The sequence below is a fragment of the Ammodytes marinus genome (assembly GCF_949987685.1).
Source record: "Ammodytes marinus genome assembly, chromosome: 12".
In the NCBI taxonomy this organism is placed as follows: Eukaryota; Metazoa; Chordata; class Actinopteri; order Uranoscopiformes; family Ammodytidae; genus Ammodytes; species Ammodytes marinus.
Window position 1 is genome coordinate 22419915 of NC_137216.1, and position 25831 is coordinate 22445745.

Below are 25831 nucleotides of genomic sequence, written 5' to 3' on the forward strand. Positions count from 1 at the left end.
AAATGTTTCTGCTTCTGTACAATGTATGAGTTTTCAGGGAAAAGTTTAGCCCACGAAGTGCATATAGTGTGTACATTCAGTGTGGCTCCATCCTGTGGACAACTATAGTAAGTGCAGTTTATCCCAGACTAGTCTGTGGGAGTGACGCCTTGTTGTCTCATTAAATCAGGTTTATATCTAACAATGTACAATTAATCTTAAGCAGAGCCAAAGTTGAAATTAAACCACATTGGAACCTGTGGTAATTGTCTTTAAACACGATCTTATCATTCTGAATCTGCAGAAGGTTATCGATCACCACAATGTTAACGTACAGAATCAGTCAACATAAAATGTAAGCAGTCCAATCAACTAAGATCTCACAACAACAAAAAGCTACTTTGTATTATATTGTAACTTTTTATTGTAACACATTTTTACATCATAACATTGGACATTATTTATTACAGAATATTGTATCAAAAGATATATATATATATATATAATCACTTAATTTTTCTGCAACACTAGAGAGATACAGATAAAACAAAGCAGTTTGAAATATGACTTCACATTCCTTAGAATAAATCTTTCTTTATCCTATTTTGAATGTGTTTTTTTTAATGAATCTGAACAATATATACAGTATCATCTTTAGCAGTCAATTTCCAGAATTATATAAGGTCTGTTTGAATTCAATTATGCCTATATGGTTGTATCCCTAATATATACAAAAGATCAGTCCAAAATAAATAAATAGACACATTTTGAGCCATGCAAGTTGTTATGTTGTAAATCGGACGAAATTGCTTTTGCTGAAGATTTGTTACTTTGTTAGGCACTTAATTGAAACCTCTCTTTATACACTCTTAGAAATGTATTGTTTATAGGAAGGAACGAGGAAGATAAGATACAAATAAAAAATGTAATGTAAGCTTTTAGACATTTTGGATCAATTTAATTTGTTCAATGGTTTTTAGTAAGTGATATTATTTATGGTGCTTTTTATATTGAAAATACTATAGACTTAACCGTCTGTTTGACTCCAAAGTTGTCTGCGTTTGACAATCATACAGAAATGACACACCCACAGAGTGTGTGTGTAAGTGTGACTGATTGAAGCCCCGTTCTCAAGACTATTGTGTAGTTCTGATGTATTTCCAGCAGAGGGAGAGAGAGAGTGCAGCTTCACATTGCCTGCATTTTGCAAATGAGGTTCTCCCCTTCATAAAATCTAAGGATTTATGATATTTTCAAGAAATGCTAAATTACTACCAAACTACTGTTTGATCTACTTACCAATGTACAGGATTTTAAATAGGATACAGCACTCCCTAATATCTTATTTTCTCTACTTTCTATACAGGCCTTGACCATGCCACACCATCCTGTCCCCCTGTTGCTGACATTGTTACAGCTGTTAGTACTAACTTATGATAGCTGTGGGGCATACTATGGACACAAGCAACACCCTCAGCAATACCAGCCAATGCAGCACCTTCAACACATGGGCATGGGCAAAGAAGGCTATCCCCAACAACAGTACCATGGCAAAGAGGTGCCCTATATGCAGTATCCCCAGTACAGGAAGGAGCTACCCCAGCTGCCTATGAACAAAGGAACAGACAATGCTCGTAAAGGGGGCGGCTATAAAGGTGGCCAAGACAAAGGTGAGATATTAATTATTTTTAACAGTTATCAGCAATTTTGCAAGATTTTTAACACATGTGACATGACCTGCTGAAACAGGATAGGGGCAAACACTTTTATTAATTAATTTTTCGCAAATATTCAACTATTTGCTTTATTGTTTCTTCACAAGAAATATTTAGTATCAAGCATTTTTACATCCAAATGAGGGTCAATGTTCATGTCTATGCTTGCCCATTTGTCAACAAATCTTATCAATGTGTGATCAAATTCATCATTTTTGGTCAAAGATGTGTCTAATTTCTTATAGGTCTGACAATCCCTAGTGGAGCGGAGGGGATTGCCCAAGGAGTGCTTGGCCCAGCTGGAGAGGCTGGGCTAGAGGGACCTCCAGGACCTCCTGGACCTCCAGGGAATGGACAGCCAGGACCTGCAGGACGACCCGGACCTCCTGGTCCACTAGGGGTGCCCGGAGTGGGCAAACCGGGTTCACCAGGACTGTCAGGCATCTCAGGAGTTAATGGAGAGCCTGGACCACAAGGAGAAATGGGGCCGAGTGGTGAAGAAGGACCATCTGGACAGCCAGGTGCTCAGGGTCCCCCAGGACCACCTGGGCTTCCAGGAATAGGTAAACCAGGGGTACAGGGATTACCAGGCCAACCAGGAACCAAAGGAGAGCCAGGTCACAAAGGTCTGCCGGGACTACCAGGATTACCAGGACCCAAAGGAGACAGGGGGATGGGGCAGCCAGGACAACCTGGTCACAAAGGGCTTCCAGGGCACAATGGACCTTCTGGCCCAAGAGGGCTTCCTGGGTTTGGGAAACCTGGGTTAAATGGGGCACCAGGGCCACACGGACCACCAGGAGAGAAAGGACCCCCAGGAGAGCAAGGACCAGGTGGGCTACCTGGTGAAGGAGGACAACCTGGCCCACCAGGACTACCTGGTCAAGGAAAGCCAGGTCAAAATGGTCTGCCAGGACAACCAGGCATGGGAGGTGGAAAAGGACACCCAGGACAACCAGGTCTGCCAGGAAAGCCAGGACTGCCTGGATTTGGTAAACCAGGACTCCCAGGACCAAAGGGTGATAAGGGTATGGGTGGGCCACCTGGAACTCCAGGACCAAAAGGAGATAAAGGCTATGGAGGAATACCTGGTATGATTGGACGCCCTGGACCAGGTGGTCCAATAGGTCCTATGGGCCCTCTGGGACCCAAAGGAGGAATGGGTGCACCTGGTCCTAAAGGAGACTGTGGAGAAGGGGGGCCTAAAGGGTTTGATGGACCCCAGGGTAACCCTGGTGCTCCTGGGTTACCCGGTAAGGATGGAATGTCTGGAGAGCCTGGAGAGCCAGGACCAAGAGGTACACCAGGACCAAGTGGTCCCAAAGGAGAAAGTGGGCATAAAGGTCTACCTGGTACGGGTGGTCCTCTAGGACTTCCCGGACCCAAAGGTCTAGATGGATTACCCGGTGAAGTAGGACCTCAAGGCCCTAAAGGAATACCTGGAATTGATGGTGCAACAGGGCCATTTGGGCCTCCTGGTCTGATGGGGCCAAAAGGAGATAGTGGTGTCCCCGGTCCACCAGGCGTACCAGGCGAGGGTACTCGAGGTCTTACTGGTCCCATAGGACCCCAAGGGAAAGAGGGACCATCAGGACCTTCTGGACAGCCAGGTCGGCCGGGCCCTCCTGGACCACCAGGCCCATCTGGAGAACCTGGTATGTCTCCTGACTTGGCTGGAGTTCTGGGCCCGTCAGTAGATGGTGTAAAGGCTGGTGGTTATGGTAAGAAGGACAAGTATGGGGCAGAAGAAATGGGTGCCAGTGGGTTGGAAATGCCAGCATTCACAGCCGTAGGAACCACTCCTTTTCCACCTGTGGGCACTCCTGTCATTTTTGAAAAGCTCTTGTACAATGGTCGCCAAAACTACAATCCCCAGACAGGAATTTTCACCTGTGACCTGCCTGGCATTTATTATTTTGCCTACCACATTAATTGCAAAGGAGCTAATGTGTGGGTGGCATTGATGAGGAACGATGAGCCAGTGATGTATACATATGATGAATACACAAAAGGTTCCCTAGATCAAGCATCAGGGAGTGCCGTATTGCCCCTACAACCTGGGGACACAGTGTATATTCAGATGCCCTCCGATCAGGCAGCAGGACTTTATGCTGGGCAGTATGTGCACTCCTCCTTTTCTGGGTATTTGTTGTATCCAATGTAAACCACAAAGGGAGGAAGAGGTCTTCATGAGAACGAAGTAGGGGCATATTTTTGTATGATATAAAACATGATAATACATCACCTAAGACTAACTATTGATCTTGTCAGCACACATGAAAGGAGAAGATAAAATGTCTCAAGGAAAATCTTAAGTATGACGTTCTTGATATGTTTAGCCCTGTAGCCGTGTAATTAAAGCATATATGTTTTCTTTTACAGCTTTGAAGAAATAAAATAATGTATTCAAAGGAAAATAAATATGGCTGCCGAAGAGTGCCAAACCCCCACAAGAGTGCAAGTTGTCATCAGGAACAATGAAGGGAACATGTGAAGTGTATGCAAAAGAAGATAAAAAACAACATTATCATTCTGATTACACTGTAGCATCATTTTCAAATTGTGTCACTGCACCTCTTCAAAACTGGCAGCTACCCCGTGTGATGAAGAATGTGAAAACAGTAGAAAACATCAAGGCATATTCATTTTGGTAGGAAATCTGTATTTTTGCATGCATACCTTTGTATAAATACAGTGTCTCTATCTATATTGATAAGCAAGCATCACAGCAGTTTGTACATGTTTCCAAGGCCAACACATTTCTCATCATTTTAACTGCAAAGGACTGTGACCAAATAAGTTTTGGGAAAAGATTAATGATATACCATCCAATTTTGATATTGATAGATGAATCTCTCCATGGTCCCAAGTTGAACCTTTTTCTTTTCAGGTGTGTGAAGGCCTTAAATATTTCAAGGACAACAAGTGTGTTATGTGCATGTGTAGGGGCACATAGAAATGGGGGTTAAATCACACTCATGATCTATGTTGCTGACTGACAATTGCTCCAATGAGTGAGAATGAAAGAGTAAGAATGTATTATTCATTTTATGTTTTAATGTTTGTGAATAATTGTATGGGATTAATGCAAACGTGTGAAGTTCAAAAAGATACAGCATATCCTGATACTATGAAAACCACTCCATACACAACATGTATATTAAACATTACATCACACTATACAGCATCTCTGTGTCACTATCTAAACTATAGCTTTATACAGCTTGAAGTGACAAATGGTAAATATGGACATGTACCGTTTTAACTTCAATATAATACTCGACAGGAATCAGGATATGTTGCAGTCAATATTGCTATTGGAGAAACAAATCTCTCCAAGACTTTGATCTGCATTAAACAATTTATTTTCAAAACAAACCAGAATCATTTTGAAAATAAATTTAAAAAGTATATTCTAATTACTGTTTTTAAATCTAAAAGTCAACTGAATTTATTTTGTGACTGTTTTGTAACTTCATAGTTGTAATGGCAGTATAATTAGGAAGGAGTCATATTTGTAAAATAATCTGTGGATCCTTGGGCGCTGTATTTAGTATGTATTGCTGCCAGCATCACTGTCAATAAAAAATATATTTATGTTACAACAAGTACATGTTGCAGCAATTCATAACAACAGTTATATAATCATCAGTAATTTATTATTTTATCTGCTGGTTTCCTAAATGCAATGACAAGGACATAAACATGACAACTTTTGAAGGAAAATAAATGTGTATTTCTCCTTTTAACCATGGTGCTAATATTTTCGTTGTAACCAAATATTTGTATGTCATAATTTTTCATGTTTGTTATAATTGTCAATGTTGTTTTTTCTAAATAAAAATGGTTTCAGTAAAAAAAAACAATTGTCAGCATCTCTATTTCTAAGCTCACATGAAACAAAAAACAACAACACACAATTGACTGAGGTTTGTAAATTCACTTTGGGGACTCATCCACAAGAAACTATGAGAGCGACCCTGTTACTATAAAATGGCAAAGGATTGTCAGGTTACACCTCTCCTAGTTGACACTTGATGTGTGATTTGATTTCCTCAGATTGAAGTCATCTGTTGGTTGGTAACGTTTCACTCAAAACAACATTTGACACCCCCTGAAGCACAATATCAGCTAATATAAAAATTAAAAAAGAGGTTCCGGTTCCGGTTCAAATCGTGAATGAGCATCCTGCCCTGCGTTCCAATTCACATACTTTTTCTGTTTACTACACTACATACTAAAGTACAGAAGAGTTTAAGGGGCCACAGGAGAGAAAAAAAATCAGATAAGGAAGATTTATTTTTAATTTTGTCGAGAAATGTCAAGAATAAAGACGAATACTCCAAAATGCTATTGGAGTTAGTGGGGGTTTATGTATTTTCAGCATACTACAATTGACGTGCATGTTTTGGGACATCCTAAATAATTTTCTGGCATACTAAATAATAGTATGGAAGTACGGGTATTGGAACGCAGGGCTGGTTTCTGCCGGCTGTGGCCTATCTGTGAGGGGCATGGTGAGGAGAGATGCTGATGCTGCGGTGGAGTGGGACGTCCCTTGGTGGATGAGATTGTGCGCATGCGTAGAGCTGTTTACGACCTCCGTCCCTCACATCTTTTGTTAGTACATAAAACAAGGAGCTAAACCAGACGATAAGGAAAATACTCAGCGGTAAGCTTTACTAACAATACATATTTTATATGGTGTCATACTCTAGTCTAGTGGAAGTACTGATAAAAAGTCGACGCTGGCCTGACCCAAAAATACAGTAGGCTACGTATCTCAAAAAATATAAGGCTGAATTAGATTAGCTAGCAATAGCAGCTCACGCGCTAGCCTGCCGTAAATTAATATGCTACACCAGTATTACTAATCTGACTGAACAATGTAATTTCATTTAAGTACTTCTTAGCACTTTGGTATTAAAATAACACCCTTTGATAGCATCTTTTTTTACGACGTTGCATCTGCTTCCTGGGTCCAGTCTCATAAGCAGGTAATGTGTTGATAAATGAATGATCAAATAGCCTAACAATTTGAAGACATCATTTTATGGTACATGCTATTAACGTACAATATCCTCAATGTGTTACATTAACATACCTTCATCTGTCTGATCATTTTCTACTTTTTGATCGTGTTCTATTTATATTGTAATTGTTCTCTATATATTCGTTGACTTGCCTTGTTGTGTTCTCTGTGTTTGAGTTTATTGTATGTATTTTGTGCACCCTCAGACCATGGCATAGTCCTTGTATATGTGAACATAGCTGGCAATAAACCTGATTCTGAATTCTGATTCTGCTTATGAAATTGTAATCTACAAAAATTACAGACCAAATGATCAAATAATTAAAAAGTCGGTTGTTTCAGTTCTTGTTTGTCAATTTTTCGCCTCTGAAATTTGATTTGTTTTGTGTTTTAGAATTTTTCCCTCATCATGACGTCACGTGCCAGCGCCAGAGCTGCTAGTACCAATGGAAGTGAATTCAAACCCAGAGAGAGAGTAGCACCTGCCCCACCTTACCAAATGAGGTGAGTAACTTTTATTTGTTTCTGATATAGGTCATTAAATAAAAGTATCTGAACAGCAATAATATAAAAAAGGTTTGCTTATACACCCTGTTTATCTGATATCTGTTTTACAGTGCCTCCCTGAAGTCAGAGGTGCGGAGGTTAAACATGGTCCAACTTCTCATATGGCTGCTGGTTGCAGCACAGGTGACTGTTAGTCACTTAAAGCTGGTGTCACATAACACAGTGTCCATGCCGTTCCAGTGGGAGTACCCCTACCTGCTCAGCCTCCTCCCTCTGCTCTGCAGCAGCCTGTCACTGCCAAAGAACAATATCAGTTACTTGGTCATATCCATGATCAGCGGAGGGCTGTTCTGTGTGGCACCTCTCCTTTATGGCTCAATGGAGATGTTTCCTGTAGCGCAGCAGCTCTACCGCCATGGGAAGGCCTACCGCTTCATTTTTGGTTTCTCCGCAGTGACTGTGATGTACGTCGTCATGGTGATTGCTATTCAAGTGCACGCCTGGCAGTTATATTACATGAAAAAGTTGTTAGACTCATGGTTCGATGATACTCAGGAGAAGAAGAAGAAATAATGGCGTTAAAGGAGGCTGTGACTGACTGGGAAAAACTGTGTTTTTATCTTAATTTATATATGTTATGATTCTTATTTATTTCTATTTATTCAGTTACTGTTATCATTCTAAATCATAGCCTATCTTAGACACCACATAGAAGTTAAATAGAGTAAGAGGTACAATATGTGCTGGAAACTGGATTCTTTTGTCACAATTATTTATTTAAAGAAAATATTGATGATGATGATCTTGATGATGATGAGGTTTCTCTTGCATATACAATGCATAGTGGCATAAATAGGTCATTTAGAAACAGGACATTGTGGTCATCACTCTGAAAATGTTTCCATGACTTTAAAAGAATAGATGTCTTTTATACAAGTATAAAAACTGAAGGCATTGAAGTTCCAACATACAAACTTTGTTGAGAATAAGGAAGCAGGTTTGCCTTTGCTGTGGGTGTGCTGATGATACCTCCTTCATTAAGTCTACCTCCCACAATTTATTATTTATTTATTTCAGAATTCTTACCAAGATAACATAAATGAATCACAATCTGCATGCTCTGCTTTTGAGGTATTTTCATTCAGAATCAAACATGCAGTTTCTAAAGCCTGTGTACATGAATACAATATGCATTGTAAACCAAATAAAAATTTGATCAATGCCCTTTAACTTGTTACATCTGGTGTTTGATAATCTTTACAATTAGGTGAGTTAATCACACGCACTTTGCTCCAGATGCTCTGCGGCTGCGCACAACGAATGCCACGTACTGGTTGACGTTGACAGCTTGGAGGACGCTTCCTGATGCTGCTGACACCGGGGTCTGGCTAGGCTAACTAATATATTTTCATTTTCACGGTTTGGGGAAAACCTGTGAAATACAGCGTGGTCAAGTCGTCTGATTCAGGTAAAACACCTTATTTTTGCCTGGCGTCCAGCTATAGTATGTATTAGTTTAATTACACACCATTTCCCATCCCTGTTTGAGTGTGTATGTTACCGGATAGCAAGCTAAGTGGTTAGCTCAGCAGCTAGCAGCTAACGTTACTTTGGCTACGCAGCTACGCTAACTCGCCCAAACAGGTGTCGAGACTAATTGTTAGGAAGTTGTCAACAAAATATCAACTACGAATCTATTGTGATTTTCAGTAAGGCAAAGTTGTGACATTCTTTAATTAGGAATATGCTATTTACTTAGCTCTGAATGCTCTTACAGGTAGCTATCAGTAGTTAAATAGTAAACTGCTATTCCCGATCGTTTGCTAAACAGTGAAATGAGGGCTGGGTATCTTATTGTGTAGTACAAAAGGAGACTAACTATCTTATTCGTTAAATTCTGCACGCATCTATATTTTGTCACTAATTAAACGGTAATGATGAGATGGCCTTGCAAACGTTAGCAGTCATTAGATGCTGTTTATGGGCCGCTGACAGATGACTCTGCGATTGGGCGTGTTTTGTAATTTGCGTTAACCAGACTTGCTTTTTGACAATTCCGCTTTTACAAGTATAATTCCGATGCCACTAAACTTTAATTTGTTAGAACTAGAACCAGGTAGAAATCAGTTGTGTTGCCGTCCCTTTATTCAACATAAGTGTATGCTAAACGTTAGCTACAACTCAATCCCTAGCATCCAGCCAATTATTCATCTGGCTAGGACAGTCAAACTAAAGCCGTAGCATTGCTGGAATTAAATTCACTGCTGTATATATTTCCGGCCTAGAACACCAGCAGGTGAAGTCGGTTAATCCAACTGGTGATTAAACGAGATAAATGAGAGGTATTTAATTATTGCATACTGCATATGTTTGGTTTTAAGATATACTGTAGTTACACTGCACACGTACGATTGCGTACACTTAAAACCTGTGAGTTTCAACTGTCAAGCATACAAATTATCACATTATTATATTTTCCTAAAAGGTCCATTGAACGTAGTTGAAAGGTCTGGTTCTCTTATCATACTGGCTGATATTTTGGGTCAAAGTCTGCAAGGAGTTGTGTGATGGACCAGAACTGCCACCTCACTGAATGAAGTTTGACCCTTAGACTCAGATGCAGTTTAAGTGAAACTTTGTGATATTATTATGGCATAGTCATAGTCTCTTTATTGGATTATTTATATGATTTGTTTTTAGATTATAATCAGGACAAACTGACACGAGGGAAGATGTCATCACTTTTAAAGTTTGAGGGAGAATATTCATTCAAATCCCATGTAAAGAGAAGCTTTGTCCCTCTCTCTATAATCTTCACAAGGCCTCTGGATCATAGATAACAACTCTTACAACAACCACTTCCCCTGACCTGATGACCTACTTTCACGTCACACACACACAGTATTTGACTATAATTTGAATAGAAAATAAACAAATTTTGATGTTGGATGCCGTAAGTACTTTGTGACCTCATTAACCAATTGTATGAATATACATTTTATAATAACCCAAATATTATCAAAGCTAGTCAAACTCAGCTGCTTCTAATTTGTCATACATAGAGGTCAAAAAGGCCTTAATCAGCATTGAGAAAGAGATAAGGAAAGCTAGGACAATATTTGTGTGTTGGTTGATTTTTTTTAACCTTCCTCTCCTCTGACCCTGTTTTTAAGTGGTGGGAGCAGACGAGGTCGGACGGCACCATGAACGGCCAGCTGGACCTGAGTGGGAAGCTGATCATCAAAGCGCAGCTGGGCGATGACATCAGACGCATCCCCATCCACAACGAAGACATAACATACGATGAGCTAGTGCTGATGATGCAGCGCGTCTTCAGGGGGAAGCTTCAGAGTAACGACGAGGTCACCATCAAATACAAGGACGAAGGTGAGTCGTGACACGGGCCCTAATTGGTGTCAAGGGTAAAAGTGTGAATGCAGGGTACCCCCCTCCCCCAATTTAAGACTGTTTAATGCCCTTTTAAATAATACCACTTCAAATTAAACTTAATCCTAAAGTAAGGCCATACTGGCAAAAGTAGGAAGGATAAAATGGAAATTGATACATTTGAAGGTACTTTTAATAAAAAATAATATTATAAACTCACATTAATATAGTCAGTGATATACTGTATCAATAGCTATGTGAAGTATGTGTATACTCTTAATAACAAAATTAAAAAGTGCTAATAATACTAATATAACAATACTAACTAATTACTTGATCATGTCACTGGCATCTTAACATACTTTTCTTTCAGAGGTAATTTCCCTTGTAATTAATCATCTTGCCTGTCTTTGCCCTTCTTCTAGATGATGACCTCATCACCATCTTTGACAGCTCTGACCTCTCCTTCGCCATCCAGTGTAGTAGAATACTCAAATTGACTTTGTTTGGTAAGTTATTAAAGGCTTTTCTTTCTTTTGCCCTTCATAATCATACTAAGCCATGCAAAATTAACTTTTCTTTGAGGAATCCAAACTTCAAGCCAGTAGATGTCGGGCATCATGTGATGAGACATGGTGATAAACTGTAGACCAGGATGTTTTTCATAGCTGTTACAGCAACCAGTCACTGGAGGGCAGTCCAGCTTGTGTTTCACTCAACAAAAACCTCAGTGCTTCTCTGTCCAAGGAAAACTTGCCTGTATTCTCTTCTGACTAATTTGTTTGGAATTTCATTTGTTTCTTTGCGCTGGTTCAGCAAACAAACAAAGAGAATAGTTGATGTACTGCGAAAGCCCTGTGCCAGTTATACTTGTTCATAGTCTGAAATATGTGCGAGCTAAATCCACAGTCATTAAGCCCTGTAGTTATGTGACTTTCCACAGAAGAATTAATCTCTTTCCTCAAACCAGTTGGCCTCACCCTAACATGCAGGCTTGAGGCCTGTTTTTGTTTAATATTGTGTTCCATAAAATGTTGAAAATTCATATTTTTTTACAGAAAATACATACAGCAGATGGAGTTCAGTTTTAATCGATCGATGATTTAAACATTGCTTGAATTGGATAATATAAAAAACAGGGCGTGCCCTGAAACAACATGGCATATATGTACAGTTTTATGGTTAAATGGTGTTTTCTGTCTGGTTTGATTACTAAACACTGATATAAAGTTGATTTCAAAACTTTTTTCCAGACATTAACAAAAACTGTGAACATGCTCTCAATGTGTATGTTCTTATTTAAGCTATTAGGGCATTTTGTTTGTTGAATGAATTCAGATCTGGTAACTTAAAGAGTGTGTGGGCTACTGTGGGCATGAAAACAAAGAAGGCAGATACTGTACGCACATTAAGTTATAGGTGAAGTATATTCCATCGATCCATCTATAAGCTTAAGCGTCTTATTCTTTAATCTTTAATAATAAATCCAGGACAGTTTTCTTTCAAGCATGCTAAAACATACATGTCCACATTAGGCCATACCCACCAGTCAAGATGAATCAGGATATGTCAATATGCAACGTGGGTTGCGTTCCGAATCGCATACTTTCTACTATATAGTATGTAGAAAAAAGATTTAGGATGTCCCGATTCTTGTGGCCAGATTTAGGATGGTTAGAAGTACCCGGATGTCCTACTTCATGCGGCCAAGATTGTTAGTGTTGAAAAGTGCATCCTATTTGGGCGATTCTGACCCACAATCCAGTGCGCACGTGAAGTGACGTAACATCGACGAAGCCTCCATATGAAAACAAACGGGGATGCGACGGATATAAAAGCAAGAGGCAAGATCAAGGCGCAATGTTATGATGAAATAAGAGAGAAAAGTATGTCCCAATAGTATGCCTACTGCATCCTAACTAGATTCTTTTTATCGTCGGATGTAGTATGTAGAATAGAAAAAAGAAAGTATGCGATTCGGAACGCAACCTTAATGTTTTCACTGATTATATCCCCTGGCAGGCCATTTTTACATCACATGTGTTTTTGTAATTGTCAATGAATTATTCTACTTCCTGTAAACCATATTCATTATTTAAATGCAGGACTGTTTAATCGTCTATATAATGTTTCAGTCTTCTCCTTCCTGCCAGGAAAAAAATTATAAAGTAGTGTTTAGGGATTTATCAGTGTGGGACTATAGGCAGAAATAGAAGTAAAAGTTAATGATATGTAAGTAATTGAGTCTAGATAATATAGCTATCAGCTGTTTGCATTTTTTTTTTTCAAATGTAATAATCTAAGCGAGATTTGAAACTCAAAATGGCTCTCGCAAAAGTCAGAAATACAGTGACGCTCAATCTTGAATCTGAAAGGACAACATGATGTAGTTTTCTGTGCTGTGCTCCCCAGTCAATCTGTCTTCTTTGTTGCTGCTAATATTAGCCAGGGAGTTGAAACATTTGGATTTTTTCTTTTTTTCTTCTTGTTTGTGTTTTACATCCTCCCAATCAAATGTGAGTTGTGGCTCATCACCTCATGTGGAACTGATATTCTCAGACGTGTCGAGAGTCAATGCGAGTGAGAGAAGTTGGAATCCGTTCTCACAAAGTGCCTCCTGATCCCTTGCATCTCTGTTCAGCATTAACCAGAAACCTATGATAGAGAGGAATGTCTGGCCATCTACATTCTCGCGGTCATTATTTTGCCATTGGAAATGGTGTGGGGGAACAAAGGGGGACGAGAGAGTGATCCTTGTCGTGCAGGTCACATCGGGTGGAAGACAAGGATCTTGTCCCGTGTTCCTTGTGGATTGACGGTGTAATATTAAAAGACTTATTGGTTTAAATGTTTTTTTTTTTTTTTTTTTTTTTTTTCATTAAGTAAGCATTACCAAACAGTACTCTTTTGTCATCCTGGCTGCTATTGTAAGTGTCTTTGTGGATTTAGCCGTGTAATCGATGATCTGTGTAATCCCAGGTATTCACAGTGTGGAACCAACAGATCATCATTTATAATATACACATACTTAGTGTAGAATTACCAGATTTTCCAGACCTACAAAGTCCATTTTGTTGTAATGAAGTGAATAACAGAGTGTGTCCTTGGCTTTTACTGGGTGTATATTATCAACAACAATCCTCAATGCTAATTTCATATGCGCGTCAGTGGTAGCAGTATAATGTCAGCTGTTGGTCCTCTATAACCACATTTTACGGTCACCCGTAGCTTTGTTTACAATCTGCCTTGCATTCAAGACACTTCTGAATGGTCTGACCCAGGTATTCCTTGGCTCTCAGGGCTATAACTCGGATCTAGAACATGATCTGTGTCAAAATTAATGAGATCCAGATTTCCTAATGTATAAAAATGCCCCATCAATAAAAGGTATGGACTAGGGGATTCTCGTCTTCTGTAAAAGCAATCAGGATTCAAGTCCTATCCGTCACCCTCCTTGAGGTCTGACCGTCTGAAACACAATTGGAGTCAGCTGTGCAGAGATAGAGAAATGTTTGACTTGACTGTTTGACCAAGGTTCTCTCTCTCTCTCTCTCTCTCCACCTATTATTAACTGCAGTGAATGGTCAGCCGCGGCCATTGGAGTCGAGTCAGGTGAAGTACCTTCGCAGGGAGCTCATTGAGCTGCGAAATAAAGTCAACAACCTCCTGGACAGCTTGGAGCCCCCCTCAGATCCCGGTATGGCTGCTACAGCACCAGACAGTGGTAAGCAACACCCCCCTCCACACACACACACACACACACACACACACACACACACACACACACACACACACACACACACACACACACGTGAGAGCTAGATCATCCGATATTAGGTATTGTAGATATAACTGCATCAGTTCAGTTTTGCCACACAAGCAAAACTAAGCTTGAGGTCATTTATAAACAGTTTTCCCATTACATAGTTTGTCCACCAGAGAGCACCGACAAGTTGATTTTGCAGATGCAATGCTCATGTTCTACTTTCTTCAAAAAACAAATGTATGGGATCCATATTAAGTGTGTGCTATATACTGTCAACTTTCAACATCCTTATCAGCCTCAAATTGAGTATCTCATGAGCATTGAAACACCTACACTTTGCAGTCTTTCCTGTCTTACTGTGTGTGTGTGTGTGTGTTTACAACTGCTCTTGGAATCATTGCAACATGGAAACTCAAAACTTCTGCCTACTTATTAAAAGCACCCACACATGCTTGTGTTTAACGGTCAGACATACACACAGTCCAGGTGGTATGAACAAACCACAAACCTTGTGTCTTTGGTCTCCTAATCTCAATAAGGACCATCGCATGGCCTCCTTAACAAACAAAACCCGTTCATGTTTCACATTTATATCCCACACGGAAACTGGCACCAGACAGACAGTTTATGAGGGTTAGTCATTATTGAAATAATTTATAAAAAGAAAAATGTAATAGGATTTGTCTGTTTTTATATGCTACATTTGTAACATTTGTGTACTGGTTCAATCCAGTTTGACTGTGGTCACTGCCACCCACACACATCTCAAGTACAAAGACGTCCTTCCCCTTTTTATCACAACTGTGACCATTGCACTATGGCAATAGGCTATAAAATATTAAAACTGAGCTGTTAGCTGTAACTTAAATGTTCCAATTCTGCCCTCTCCTGAACAAGTACATATTTATATGTGATTTGGCTGGAACAAACTAACTCGGGTGATTTCTAGTTTGCAGTCTGGCACCATGCTGAGTCAAACAGGTGGATTTGTTCTTTGAGTGAAAATGCTGGACTATAATAAAGTATTTTATGAGGCTTTGGCAGTTTGTACAGAACATTGAAACCCTCACACCCCTTGTACTACATGTCTGTGTCAATGGTGTTGTAAAAAATATTTTATTTTATTTTAAAGTTTTCTAAACTAGTGAAAGGACTGCATGCAGGCATTACATTATAGTTAACGTTTGGTTTCCTTCTCTTTTGGTTCCTAAACAATTTCTGTTCTCCGTGTCTCTAGAATCGGTGGATGTACGTGAAGGCAAAGTGTTGGCAGCAGACCCCGCAGTGAAACAGGTCACTCCCGTCAGCGCGGCCAGCATGTCAGCCTTTGACCCGTTAAAAAACCAGGACGAGGTCAGCAAGAATGTCATCTCTGCTTTTGGCCTGAGCGAGGACCAGGCTCCAGGTATTGCACACTATTCCATTAGCAGGAAAAAAGTAATTAGTTTTGTTTGAGTGTATAGCCTTAATGTGATAAACTCGTATCTCTGCTGTGTGTGTGTGTGTGTGTCTGGCTGTGTGCGGTCTGAGTAGCTCCCCCAGTGGTTGCACCAGAGGAGCGCTCAGGGACGCCTGACAGCATTGCTTCTTCCTCGTCTGCAGCCCCTCAGCCAGGAGTGCCCCCCCAACCACAGGCTCCCTATGTACAACAGGGACCCCCGACTAGCATGGATGGTGAGACACAAGAAATCCAAAATACACACATGCCATATTTAATACAGCGTTTGAATGGTATACACACACAAAATAGCACCGGTACCTGTCGTTGTTAGAAAAAAAATGCAAAGTGTAATACTATAATGACCCCAGAGAGTTGTAGAGCCTCGGTGACTGGGCCAATCACACTTTATTTTACAGTGGTGCTGTTATATATGTGGTTTTTACAGCATTACCACCGGCATAGACTCATAAAAATGTCACCCCCTGTTGAGTGAGTTTCAATGTGTTGCCCTAAACTACAACTACTGATCCAGGCTCTTCTATTTTAGAAGACTAGTTCTGCCTTATTTAAATCTGAGGTAGACAGCATAACAAATATCCTATGGTGAATTAAAGTAGGTAGGATTTGATTTACAATCCAGGTACTAGAAATGTAAAACGTTCTGCAGTACTGTGGTATTGGTTCTTGAAGTCAATCCAGCACCGCTTAAGCCATAATTCATAATTCTTTTGACATTTGTGTGGAATAAATCAATATGTAATCAAAGTGAACTTTATTATCCACAGAAAGGTTGGAAGGGACAAAATACCTAGAAGTGATAGAAAAATACACAAAGTGAAACAAAATAGACAGGCCATAGAAGGAATGGGGACCGAGAAATGGAAGCAAATCATTTCAATTGAAGGAAAAAGTGTATATGATGAATATCAGTATCTTTTTCAGCTTTATACATTGACTAAAGTTTGCAGTGACACATTCACACTTTACTGCCGGTACTGTAAGAAAATGCTTTATGAAGAAAAAAAAGATCCACTCTGGTGTTGAAGCAGCAAGTTTCACTGAATGAGAAATGGTCCTCGAGTCTAACCTCTGTGGAATCTTAACATTGTAAACAAGGGTATTGATTACATTTTAAATTGGGGTTTATCTTACTTAGCAGAGACCTTATCATAGCTGTTCCCCCGGTGGAAGATTTTTAAGACACGGACATATTGGACCCAAACCCAAGGCTGAGATTAAGATAAATGAACAAAGGTTCTATGCTTACACAACTCAAAAACAAGGCTTATTTCCATACATGTGCGTAATGCAGTACCGTTCTTGCGTCGAGGGGGTCTGCTGTGCTGATCTCGCATGTCTGTGTTTCCTTCGACCAAGTATCTCCCTTAACATTAGGGAATTCTCTGGCTTGTTTTCTCATCTTGTTTTGACGAAAAGGCCTAGGCAGGTGCAGCCACAGAGGTGAAGCATAGTGTATTAATGTTTATTCACATCGCTGTCAGCGGATTGGATTGTTTGCAGGTTTGTGGTTTGGCTTAGCCAAACGGGGAGACCACTGGAGCGAAGGAGGTGCACATTGTGAGAGCCGTAACTTCATGCTAGCTCTCATGCTGTCTCCTTACCACACCTGCCTCGCTGATGATCAGCACACATATGGTCTTACTACTCCCATTTGACTGGTGGTTTGTGGTTTGGCCTGGTTGGCGTCCCAGGGCCTATATCTGTTGGGCTCAATAAGAGTTTAGCTGATCCAGAAACATATTCAGTTACTACGTTATTCAGTTCAGCTGAAAGCTGCTCATGGCTTTTTCCTTTCCTTCCATAACATGAGCAAAAGGAGAAAACAACAGACTTTTTTGTCCAATAGGTTACTTGTTCTTTACGATTTGATTCTGACTGGTATTCCAGATGTTGTTGGTGTGATGATTCCTATCCAGAGGCACTAGTGGAAAGTTTGTGGAGGAAGAAAAAAAAATGTAATCTGAAAAGTATTGTTTATATTCAAATATGCAGTTCTGTCTGGATACCATGTTGTAAGCTTGGTGCAGGTTGCTAGATACATCTCCGAGCCCGACATAGCAACAGACAGTTCCTATCCTATTCCCTTCTTTACAGTTTCCCTTATTCATCTCTTTTCTACTTTCCAGTTAGCAGATGGTTGGAACATAAAGACATTAAACTGGATCTTTCCGAGCCTGCTCTCTCACTCAACCCTTTCCATACTCATTGTTTTTTTCCTCCGTCAGATTGTTTGCAAGTATGATAGCCTCAAGGCAAATCAGAAAAACCCAGTCAACACACGAGAACATATAAAAAGTAGTACATGAGTTTGGATGCCAACTGAGCCTGTGTAGCTTTTTTTAAAGTGGCCTTGAGCTCACTTTAAATGCAACCCTAGGTTACTTGTTAGCATAGGAATGCTGCTAACAAGCTCCATGCGAAGATGGTAAAGACTTCAACCTGTTGTCTTTGAGAGATGCTGAAAGACCCTTGGCAATAATCTACATCTGCACGAGAAAGAACTGTAAACTTCTGGTTATCAGATGGGCAGAAGTGTATTTGGTGTGAAATGTTTATTTTAAAAATAGGACCTTGTTCTCATGACTCCTTCTTGAGGCATGCTTAGAGGTCAACAGAACTGCAGCCAAAGGCTTCTTTCTTCCACTGAACATCATTTTCTCCTGAAGCAAGAATGCATCTCCTCCCACGGTGAGCTGAGCAGGCTCCTAGTTGACCTCTTGGCTACACTGGAGGGGAACTGAAGTCCCCGAGGCCAAAGGGCTCTGACAGCCATGCATCCTTCCATCACTCTAGTCTCTTACATAACAGTCATGATGGATTACAGACCGGGGAGAACAGGGGCCGTATTACAGAAACTTCCTAACTCACAATTCTTATCTTAACTGTTTGGTAACCATGGTAATTAGAGTTAGGACCTGATTTAGGAAAATAGCCATTACAGATGAACAGTTCCTAAGTCAATGTTCCTATCTTAAAGGCCTACTTCACCGGTGGGTTTATGAAGGTGTATTGAATTCTGAGATCCCATGTAGTATAAATGTGCAAAAAAAATAGAAATTGGTTCATCCTAGCCTGAGAAAAGGCAGATAGAGTGTTTTATGGTCTCACTGTCTAACCCTACATTTCTCTTACTGTCACACAAGAGAATTCAATACACCTTCATATTCCCACCGGTGAAGTAGGCCTTTAAGTCAAGATAGGAAAAGTGTATTACAGAAGCATCCTAACTGCCCAGAATCTTAAAAAATGTCTCCTAACTTTAGGATAACCCTTCAGCCAGCCTAACTTTTCAGTTAGACCCAGACTAGCTGTGTTTTATTTTTTTAAACCAAGTCAATGGAGACACAGTTAATGTATTTACTGAAAGGCTATTGAATGACTTGAAATTACTCTTTAAAAAAAAAAAAAGAAAAAAAATTGTTGGAGACAAAACTTCCTTCACCCTCTCCACAGATGTCACCAACAGCTCAAACTTGTCTTTTTTAAAGTCAAAGGCCTTTTCTGCTCCATAAAGCAAAGTTAGCTGTCAGCCTACACAATACTGTCAGGCTGGGCTGAGAGTCAGTTGAGATAGAACACTGTCGGTTGCTATGCAACAGACAGAAATGCTGCAAACTGACGTTTGATTTAGCAGTTAAGATTTCCTAAATAGACTTAGGATAGGATGTGGTAATAAGATAGGATTCCTAAAGTTAGTTAGGATTTGCTTCTGTAATACCAAATCAGAGAAAATCCTATCTTAGACTCTTCTATCTTAAGTTAGGACTTAAGATAGGACGTTTCTGTAATATGGCCCCAGGGCTGGGTTGCACCAACTGGGCGTAAGCCTGGTCTTAACTGCGCCTGGTCGTAACTTGGCGTTCTAAGTCCGACCTAACAGTTACGCCGGTTGCACCAACTGGGCTTAGCGTTCTTTTCACTAAGACTAGGCGTAAATCCTACGCCTGGTCAGGGGCAGGCTTAAAGTCAAAATTCTAAGCTGTTTTTATACCAAAAACATCAAATCCATCCAGTTGTGTGTCAACAAAAGCAAAGGTATGAGAGAATATGAGTAATGCTCGCGGAAAGAAATGGTGTGCCGCACGTATTCTCTCTCTCTCTCTCTCTCTCTCTCTCTCTCTCTCTCTCTCTCTCTCTCTCTCTCTCTCTCTCTCTCTCTCTCTCTCTCTCTCTCTCTCTCTCTCTCTCTCTCTCTCTCTCTCAAGGTAAAACGCCATACAGGTGTCTGCCTACCTGCTCTTCCTTTTTAATTATTGCCATTGCGCATCAAGTTAACTGGTTAATCGGGAGAGGCGATCCCTTCACCTGCAGCTCTGCATGGATCCCTTGTTAAAAGACTCAGCTGTTGGCATAATGCACTGAAGTAGCCTAACTTGATGCGCTGTGGCATTAATTGCATACGGCGATGGCTGTCAGGCAACACGCAGACAGGCACCTGTATAGCCTACTTTACCAACTTTAAGTTGTCTCAATGTGATTTTGTTACTTTTTAATAAAGGGCCCGTGTACACCTAGCTTTTTACGGGCATAAACGGTGGCGGTGCGCTTGGATCAAGTGCGCTGGAAGAGAGAGGGGGAGAATGAAAAATCTGATCGTAATTCTCGACTGTCGCTGTAGACTACAGTATGATCGACACTGCTTTTACTGTTTACTGTTTTCTATTCCCATGCTTTGTCCGCATGACAAAGGGTAGACCTATGTTAACAACACGTTTATGTAGCCTTCACAAAAATTATCGTCGTCATATAGGCTGTGTGCGCAACGATCCGTTATAAAAACAAAAACAATAGAAAATAAATACTATGCTACTGTAAAAGCCTATGTAGAAGTGTGCACCCAATCTTCTCCCACAAACGGGCTTTCCTCTAACTTTTGGTCATTTTTTGTCATAGAGAGAGCGCTGCTGAGAGTCATAGGCACAAGAAAAAAGTCCCTACAAAACAATGTGCTGCGCGCGCATAAACCAGTTATGTCTTGGCTTTTGTTAAAACAACGTCACTGGCCATAAACTCTGTTTTCCAATACAATTTTTATTATTAATTTTGTAAAACCTACGTTTTGATTGAATTTCTAATGAGAACCTATTGGTAATGCGCATCAGTGCGCACCTCAGCGCTTTACTGAAGGCTCTCGTCTTTCTGTGCATTGGAAGCAGGGGGCATTATAAACGTAAAATCTTGTCCCGGTCACGGGAAGACATGCCGCGTGCCTGGGCCGAGTAGATAGGTTATAGCGCTATATGTAGCCTAATATTTAGGCCTATTTTAACGCTGTCTGTAGCCTAGACCTAATCACACGCCAAGCTGCTTTTTTCCCCTCACTAGTAGCCTCGTTGGACTGCTTGCAGTCAGTGTGCCTTGTTCTCGGTGTTGGTCTATTTCTATCAGTTTTCTTATTTCTGAATAAGTGAAATTTCTCTTCTCATTTCCTCCATCATTTTGGATGTCCAGTCTCAACAAAATAGCATGTCGTCATGAGGTATCCTAGCAACGCAGTGATATGCGCATTCCATGGAACATTCACATGGCCGCGCATGGCTAAGACCGGGCGTAGTTAAGACCAGGCGTAAGTCCCGTTGGTGCAACCGGCGTTAGGTCCATTCTTAAGCCTGGTCTTAGCTAAGCCCTACTTAGCAGTTACGACCAGGCTTAGTTAAGACCAGTTGGTGCAACCGGCCCCAGGAGAATAAGCCAATCTAACACACATGCCTTCTCTAGCACAAAAACGACTATAAACCTCAGCTGCTTGGACATAAAAACAATGTATTACAAACAATTGGAGTTGTCTCTTAAGTGCGTTGAGGTTCTCTGATGATAATTTGATTGTTCCTTGTGGGGTTTTGTTCTCAGATTTGCTTTGTTGAAACTAGAAATATTTGAAGTGCCATTATGTCAGCCCTCCCAACGAGAATAAAGTCGGCACCAGTTTGACCATGGCTTGAGAAACAAGTCGACTCCAATGCGGCTCTTTCATTTTGCCTTCTCTCTTTGCTTTTCATGTGTCGTCAGCCCAATGTCCATGCCAGCCCGGAGAGTAGACTTGTTAAGGGGAGAACACTAGCTTGCCAAGTCTTTGCATGTTTGCTCAACATTCAGGCATTCAGTGGAAAGGAAAGCTTGATGAGCAAATTTAAAATAACAAGGGGAAAAAGTTTCCAGGTTTTTTGGAGGAAGATGTACAATGGCATCGCTGTCGAGCAAGATATTACTGATGACCTGTCGTGAAACTCAAATACTGCTAATGATGCTCCACACGTACTTGGATATTCGGAGAATTGCCATTTAAGGCCTATCATTGAAATGAAGCCAAAAAGGAGCTATAGCGGGTATGGCGGCCGTCTCCTACATATGCACATAGGCAGTGTGTACTGGTGAAGTCATAGTTACTAAAAATGCAACAGGAAGTCACCGTCTGCAAACTTAAGACATGTCTGGTGCAGAGGACAACTCCCTGTCCGGATGAGTTTTCGTGCCTATAGTATCTCAAAAGTGGATACATATGTCAGCCTCAGTGTGTGTTTATGTCTACTCAGGCCCTGGGAAAATTCTTCCTGTAATATACCACAGAGACATGTTCTTCGGTAGTAACAAATAGTTGCAGCTGTTTTTATCAAAGCAGTTGGGTGCTGTTCTGTCCAGGTGCACCGGTGTTTCCTTGAAGATACAGACACACCATTTGCATTATTTGAATAGTCATCTGATATCTGAAAGCATCGTTTAAATGCAGCCAAGATGCATTCATGATGAATGTTTTGCCAACTGACTGCTGACAATGCTTGTCCCTGTTTGTCCCTGTTCTTTCAGGTCAGGTCTACCAGCAGTACCAGGCTCCAGGTGGATACCCACCTCAGCAACCCGGTGCCCCACCGCAGCAGCAGCAGCAGTACGGTATGCAATACTCTGGTAAGAGTACAAATGGTCAGGATTTAAAGGTCACCTATTACGCAAAAAGCCCCTTTTCATGTTTTTTTTAACATTAATATGGGTCCCCTGTTTCTGACAGATGCTCAAAAGAGCAGATTCAGAAATGGCACTGTGAGAAATATGAAGTTTTTTTTCGGACACAACATCATGAAAATAGTTTGTAGTAGAAACCCAAAATAAAAATGTGAACCTGAAAATAAGCATAATATGTGACTTAGGGATGGCCATTTAGAATTTTTTCTTTAACCGGTTAACCACCAGAATTAACGGTTATTAACCGGTTAACCGTTAAGATTTAATGTAGCCTATTTATAGTGAAATACATGAAGCATTACAGCAGTGCTCCCGACCTTTTTTTGTTCCAAGGACCGGCATATTAATTTAAAAACAATTCAGGCACCAGTAGCCAATTTAAATGCCTACATTTTGACATTCACACGGCACCTTTGTCTGTTGTGAGAAGAGGTCTAGTATGCGAATGTAGGAGCAGAAAGTGCAATAAGAGACTGAAAGGGACATTTACACACACACACACACAGGCTTAGGGGATGGGTAGCCCACCGAAACCCGGTGCTAAGTAGTGCTGAGCACGGGGCAACATTTTGAAAGACCGTAATATTGATAAGCTCCGATGTTATCAGTACTGCATAATGATCCTTAACGCTTTTGTTTATGACGGATTTTCGCTATTGATCCTGGCACACAATCATGGCAGACCTATGTTTGTGCAGGGGGCGGGCACTCACTGTCTGGCTGTCTGTCACTCCCTCACACACTCACTGAGACGGTGATAGATGCAGGACAGCATCCACCTCAAGAAGGCTAATGCTAGCGCTATGTTAAGCTAGCGGGAGCCCACGCTGTTAATTAAATTATAGAAATATATGACACGGGAGTGTTGTAATGTGACCATAAGTCGTGACTGGGAGCGTACCATGGACCTATTATAAAGTTGAGCGTAGCCTACACTTCTCGTTTCATTCTTTACCGATAGTTGGCATTCTTACATCCGGTTTAGCGATATCAAAATAAGAGTCCGGATTTCAGAGAAATTAAGATTATTTAATTTTTTTAACCGTTTAACCTTTAGTATTAACCGGTTAAAGATCTTCTTAATGGTTAACGGTTAACCAGTTAACCATGGACATCCCTAATGTGACTTTTAAAAATGCAAAAGGGTAGCTGCTGTCTCTCCTCTATAGTAATTAAAGAGTCTCCCTTTTCCCCTCCCTAATCTAAGCAGGATACAGCCCCCAGCCCGGAGCCCCTCAGCCTGGCCCACCACAGCCACAGCAGCAGCAGCAGTTTCAGAACTACGCGCCACCCTCCTCCCAGGCTCCAGCCCCCGGTCCTGCTCCGGCCCCGGCTCAGGCCTTCCAGCAGGGTGGCCAGCAGCAGCAGCAGCAGCAGCAGCCCCATCCATCTCAAGGAGCCCAGCAGTATCCACCTGGAGCCTTCCCTCCCCAAAACTATACCTCCCAGGCCAACCAGCCTGCCAACTACAGCCTGCCGCCAAGCTCCCAGCCCGGCCCAGGGTACCAACCCCGCCCAGGGTACACCCCACCTCCGGGCACCAATGTCACCCCTCCCCCAGGAGCTGCTAACCCGTACGCCCGCAACCGCCCACCTTACGTCCAGGGCTACACTCAGCCAGGCCCTGGATACCGGTAAAAGAGGATAGTGGATGCTACTGATCCTCACAAGCCCACCCTAAAACCCCTTCCCTACATGTGGCTCCATCTCTTTGGAGTGGGTGCAGGACCCTAAATGGTTTACTGCTCTGCATTGTCCCAGTCGTTCAAATATCAAGTCCAAATATGAAACAAGCAACTCCCCCCAGTCCAACGGTTAGTGTTTTGTTTGCTGTCTCTCCAACATACCACTCTGTTCTGGCCCCGGTGTGTTTTCCTTGTGTTACTTTTTCCCCCCTCTCCTTCAGTCAGCAGTCCGCTGTCTGCTCTGCCCTCTTGTATCCGTCATTGTAAAAATGTTAACCAGTCTGTATGCGCTCACCTGGGAGACCAAAAACAGTCTGTTGCACAAAGTGTTTGTCGTTCCTTTCAGCATCCAACGTCTGCATTTGTCATGTCAATGACATATTTCCCAAAACATCTTCTCAAGACACTATATATATATATATATATATGAAAAAATGACCCCTTTGTTGTTTGTTTATTTGTCTTCATTTGATAAATTTCACCCACCATGTCGGTATTAATGATGTGTCAATGAAACTGAACTGCCCCATGTTGGGAACACTAGCTGAGTGATGGCTTATGGGAGGTGTAGATCCCATTGTCATGAAGAAGACTTATTTTGTTTAGCTTGTAATATCACCTCCAGTAAAGCTTGCTATTCCTCTCTTTCTCTTATCACTGGTTTTTACTAATAAATCCAATTACACTTTCAAGTGAGAGTAGTTGTTTATGTATAAAATGTAACCTTTTTTTCTTGAACCTAATAAATGATTGAAACCCAGCTGGATGGCTCTTTTTATCTTTTTGATTTGTTATTGTGTTGCTCTTGGCACTAAGTTTGCCTTGCCGTCTTTCTTTCGACACACTCCTTCTCCCTCTTTGTGGTTTCTTAGTTCATGTCTCTGTTAAGTTTGGCTTCTCCCTTTCCCTTCTCCCAGATTTGGAAAACTGTGGTAATGCTGGTATTCCTATTTTGTTTTCCTGCCTGTGGGTTGTGGTTGGCTGGGACATGTGGCATAGGAGTATGTGGTTGGTCTTTAATGTCAAACTGTCTCACTGAGTGAGAAAAATTGAGCCCAAAGGTTTAGTAAAATGATTATTCTAGACAAGTGCATTCAGTTTTGCTCGTCACTTGGCCTGTGCCAAACTGAAATCACTCTTCTTTTAGATGCTTTTCCACTGTAAATGGGGAATATTGAAACCGTTTGCACAAAGTTTAGGGATAGTAAATTGGATTACATGTCCAACTTTGGTGTTAAATTTACTATTATTTATTTATTTAATCCTTGTGTTTCATTTACTTCGGATCAGAACTTGACCAAAAGAACACATATTTTCCCTAACATTCCCTTATTTTCCTGA

The 25831-nt window shown here is 41.0% G+C and overlaps 3 protein-coding genes across 6 annotated transcripts; all 3 read left to right on the forward strand.

Moving 5' to 3' along the window:
- Positions 1 to 1354: 1354 nt before the first annotated feature.
- Positions 1355 to 3858, forward strand: col8a1a (collagen, type VIII, alpha 1a; the record flags this gene model as incomplete). Its single annotated transcript, XM_080038673.1, has 2 exons — positions 1355 to 1649; positions 1940 to 3858. The coding sequence occupies 2 exons, from the start codon at positions 1355 to 1357 to the stop codon at positions 3856 to 3858; spliced, it is 2214 nt and encodes a 737-aa protein (XP_079894799.1).
- A 2452-nt stretch (positions 3859 to 6310) lies between these two features.
- Positions 6311 to 8317, forward strand: jagn1a (jagunal homolog 1a). Its single transcript, XM_080037877.1, has 3 exons — positions 6311 to 6366; positions 7121 to 7230; positions 7344 to 8317. Exons 2-3 carry the CDS (start codon positions 7136 to 7138, stop codon positions 7804 to 7806), a joined length of 558 nt encoding a protein of 185 aa, XP_079894003.1. The 5' UTR covers positions 6311 to 6366; positions 7121 to 7135; the 3' UTR covers positions 7807 to 8317.
- A 244-nt stretch (positions 8318 to 8561) lies between these two features.
- tfg (trafficking from ER to golgi regulator) lies at positions 8562 to 25250 on the forward strand. Of its 4 annotated transcripts, none has more exons than XM_080038741.1 (8): positions 8562 to 8701; positions 10407 to 10620; positions 11046 to 11129; positions 14198 to 14344; positions 15624 to 15791; positions 15920 to 16060; positions 22653 to 22751; positions 24013 to 25250. In XM_080038741.1, exons 2-8 carry the CDS (start codon positions 10437 to 10439, stop codon positions 24441 to 24443), a joined length of 1254 nt encoding a protein of 417 aa, XP_079894867.1. In that variant the 5' UTR covers positions 8562 to 8701; positions 10407 to 10436; the 3' UTR covers positions 24444 to 25250. The 4 variants fall into 4 exon arrangements, with proteins under 4 accessions (XP_079894867.1, XP_079894868.1, XP_079894869.1 ...); XM_080038742.1 differs by having other exon boundaries at positions 24016 to 25250; XM_080038743.1 differs by having other exon boundaries at positions 22653 to 22736.
- The last annotated feature ends 581 nt before the right edge of the window (positions 25251 to 25831 follow it).

Bases quoted from the DNA above. Each gene is read 5' to 3' on its own strand.
- jagn1a (XM_080037877.1), top strand. From the start codon at position 7,136: ATGACGTCACGTGCCAGCGCCAGAGCTGCTAGTACCAATGGAAGTGAA. The intron at 7,231-7,343 runs GTGAGTAACTTT...TCTGTTTTACAG, and splicing joins GCCCCACCTTACCAAATGAG to TGCCTCCCTGAAGTCAGAGG.
- tfg (XM_080038741.1), top strand. From the start codon at position 10,437: ATGAACGGCCAGCTGGACCTGAGTGGGAAGCTGATCATCAAAGCGCAG. The intron at 10,621-11,045 runs GTGAGTCGTGAC...CCCTTCTTCTAG, and splicing joins CATCAAATACAAGGACGAAG to ATGATGACCTCATCACCATC. The intron at 11,130-14,197 runs GTAAGTTATTAA...TATTAACTGCAG, and splicing joins ACTCAAATTGACTTTGTTTG to TGAATGGTCAGCCGCGGCCA.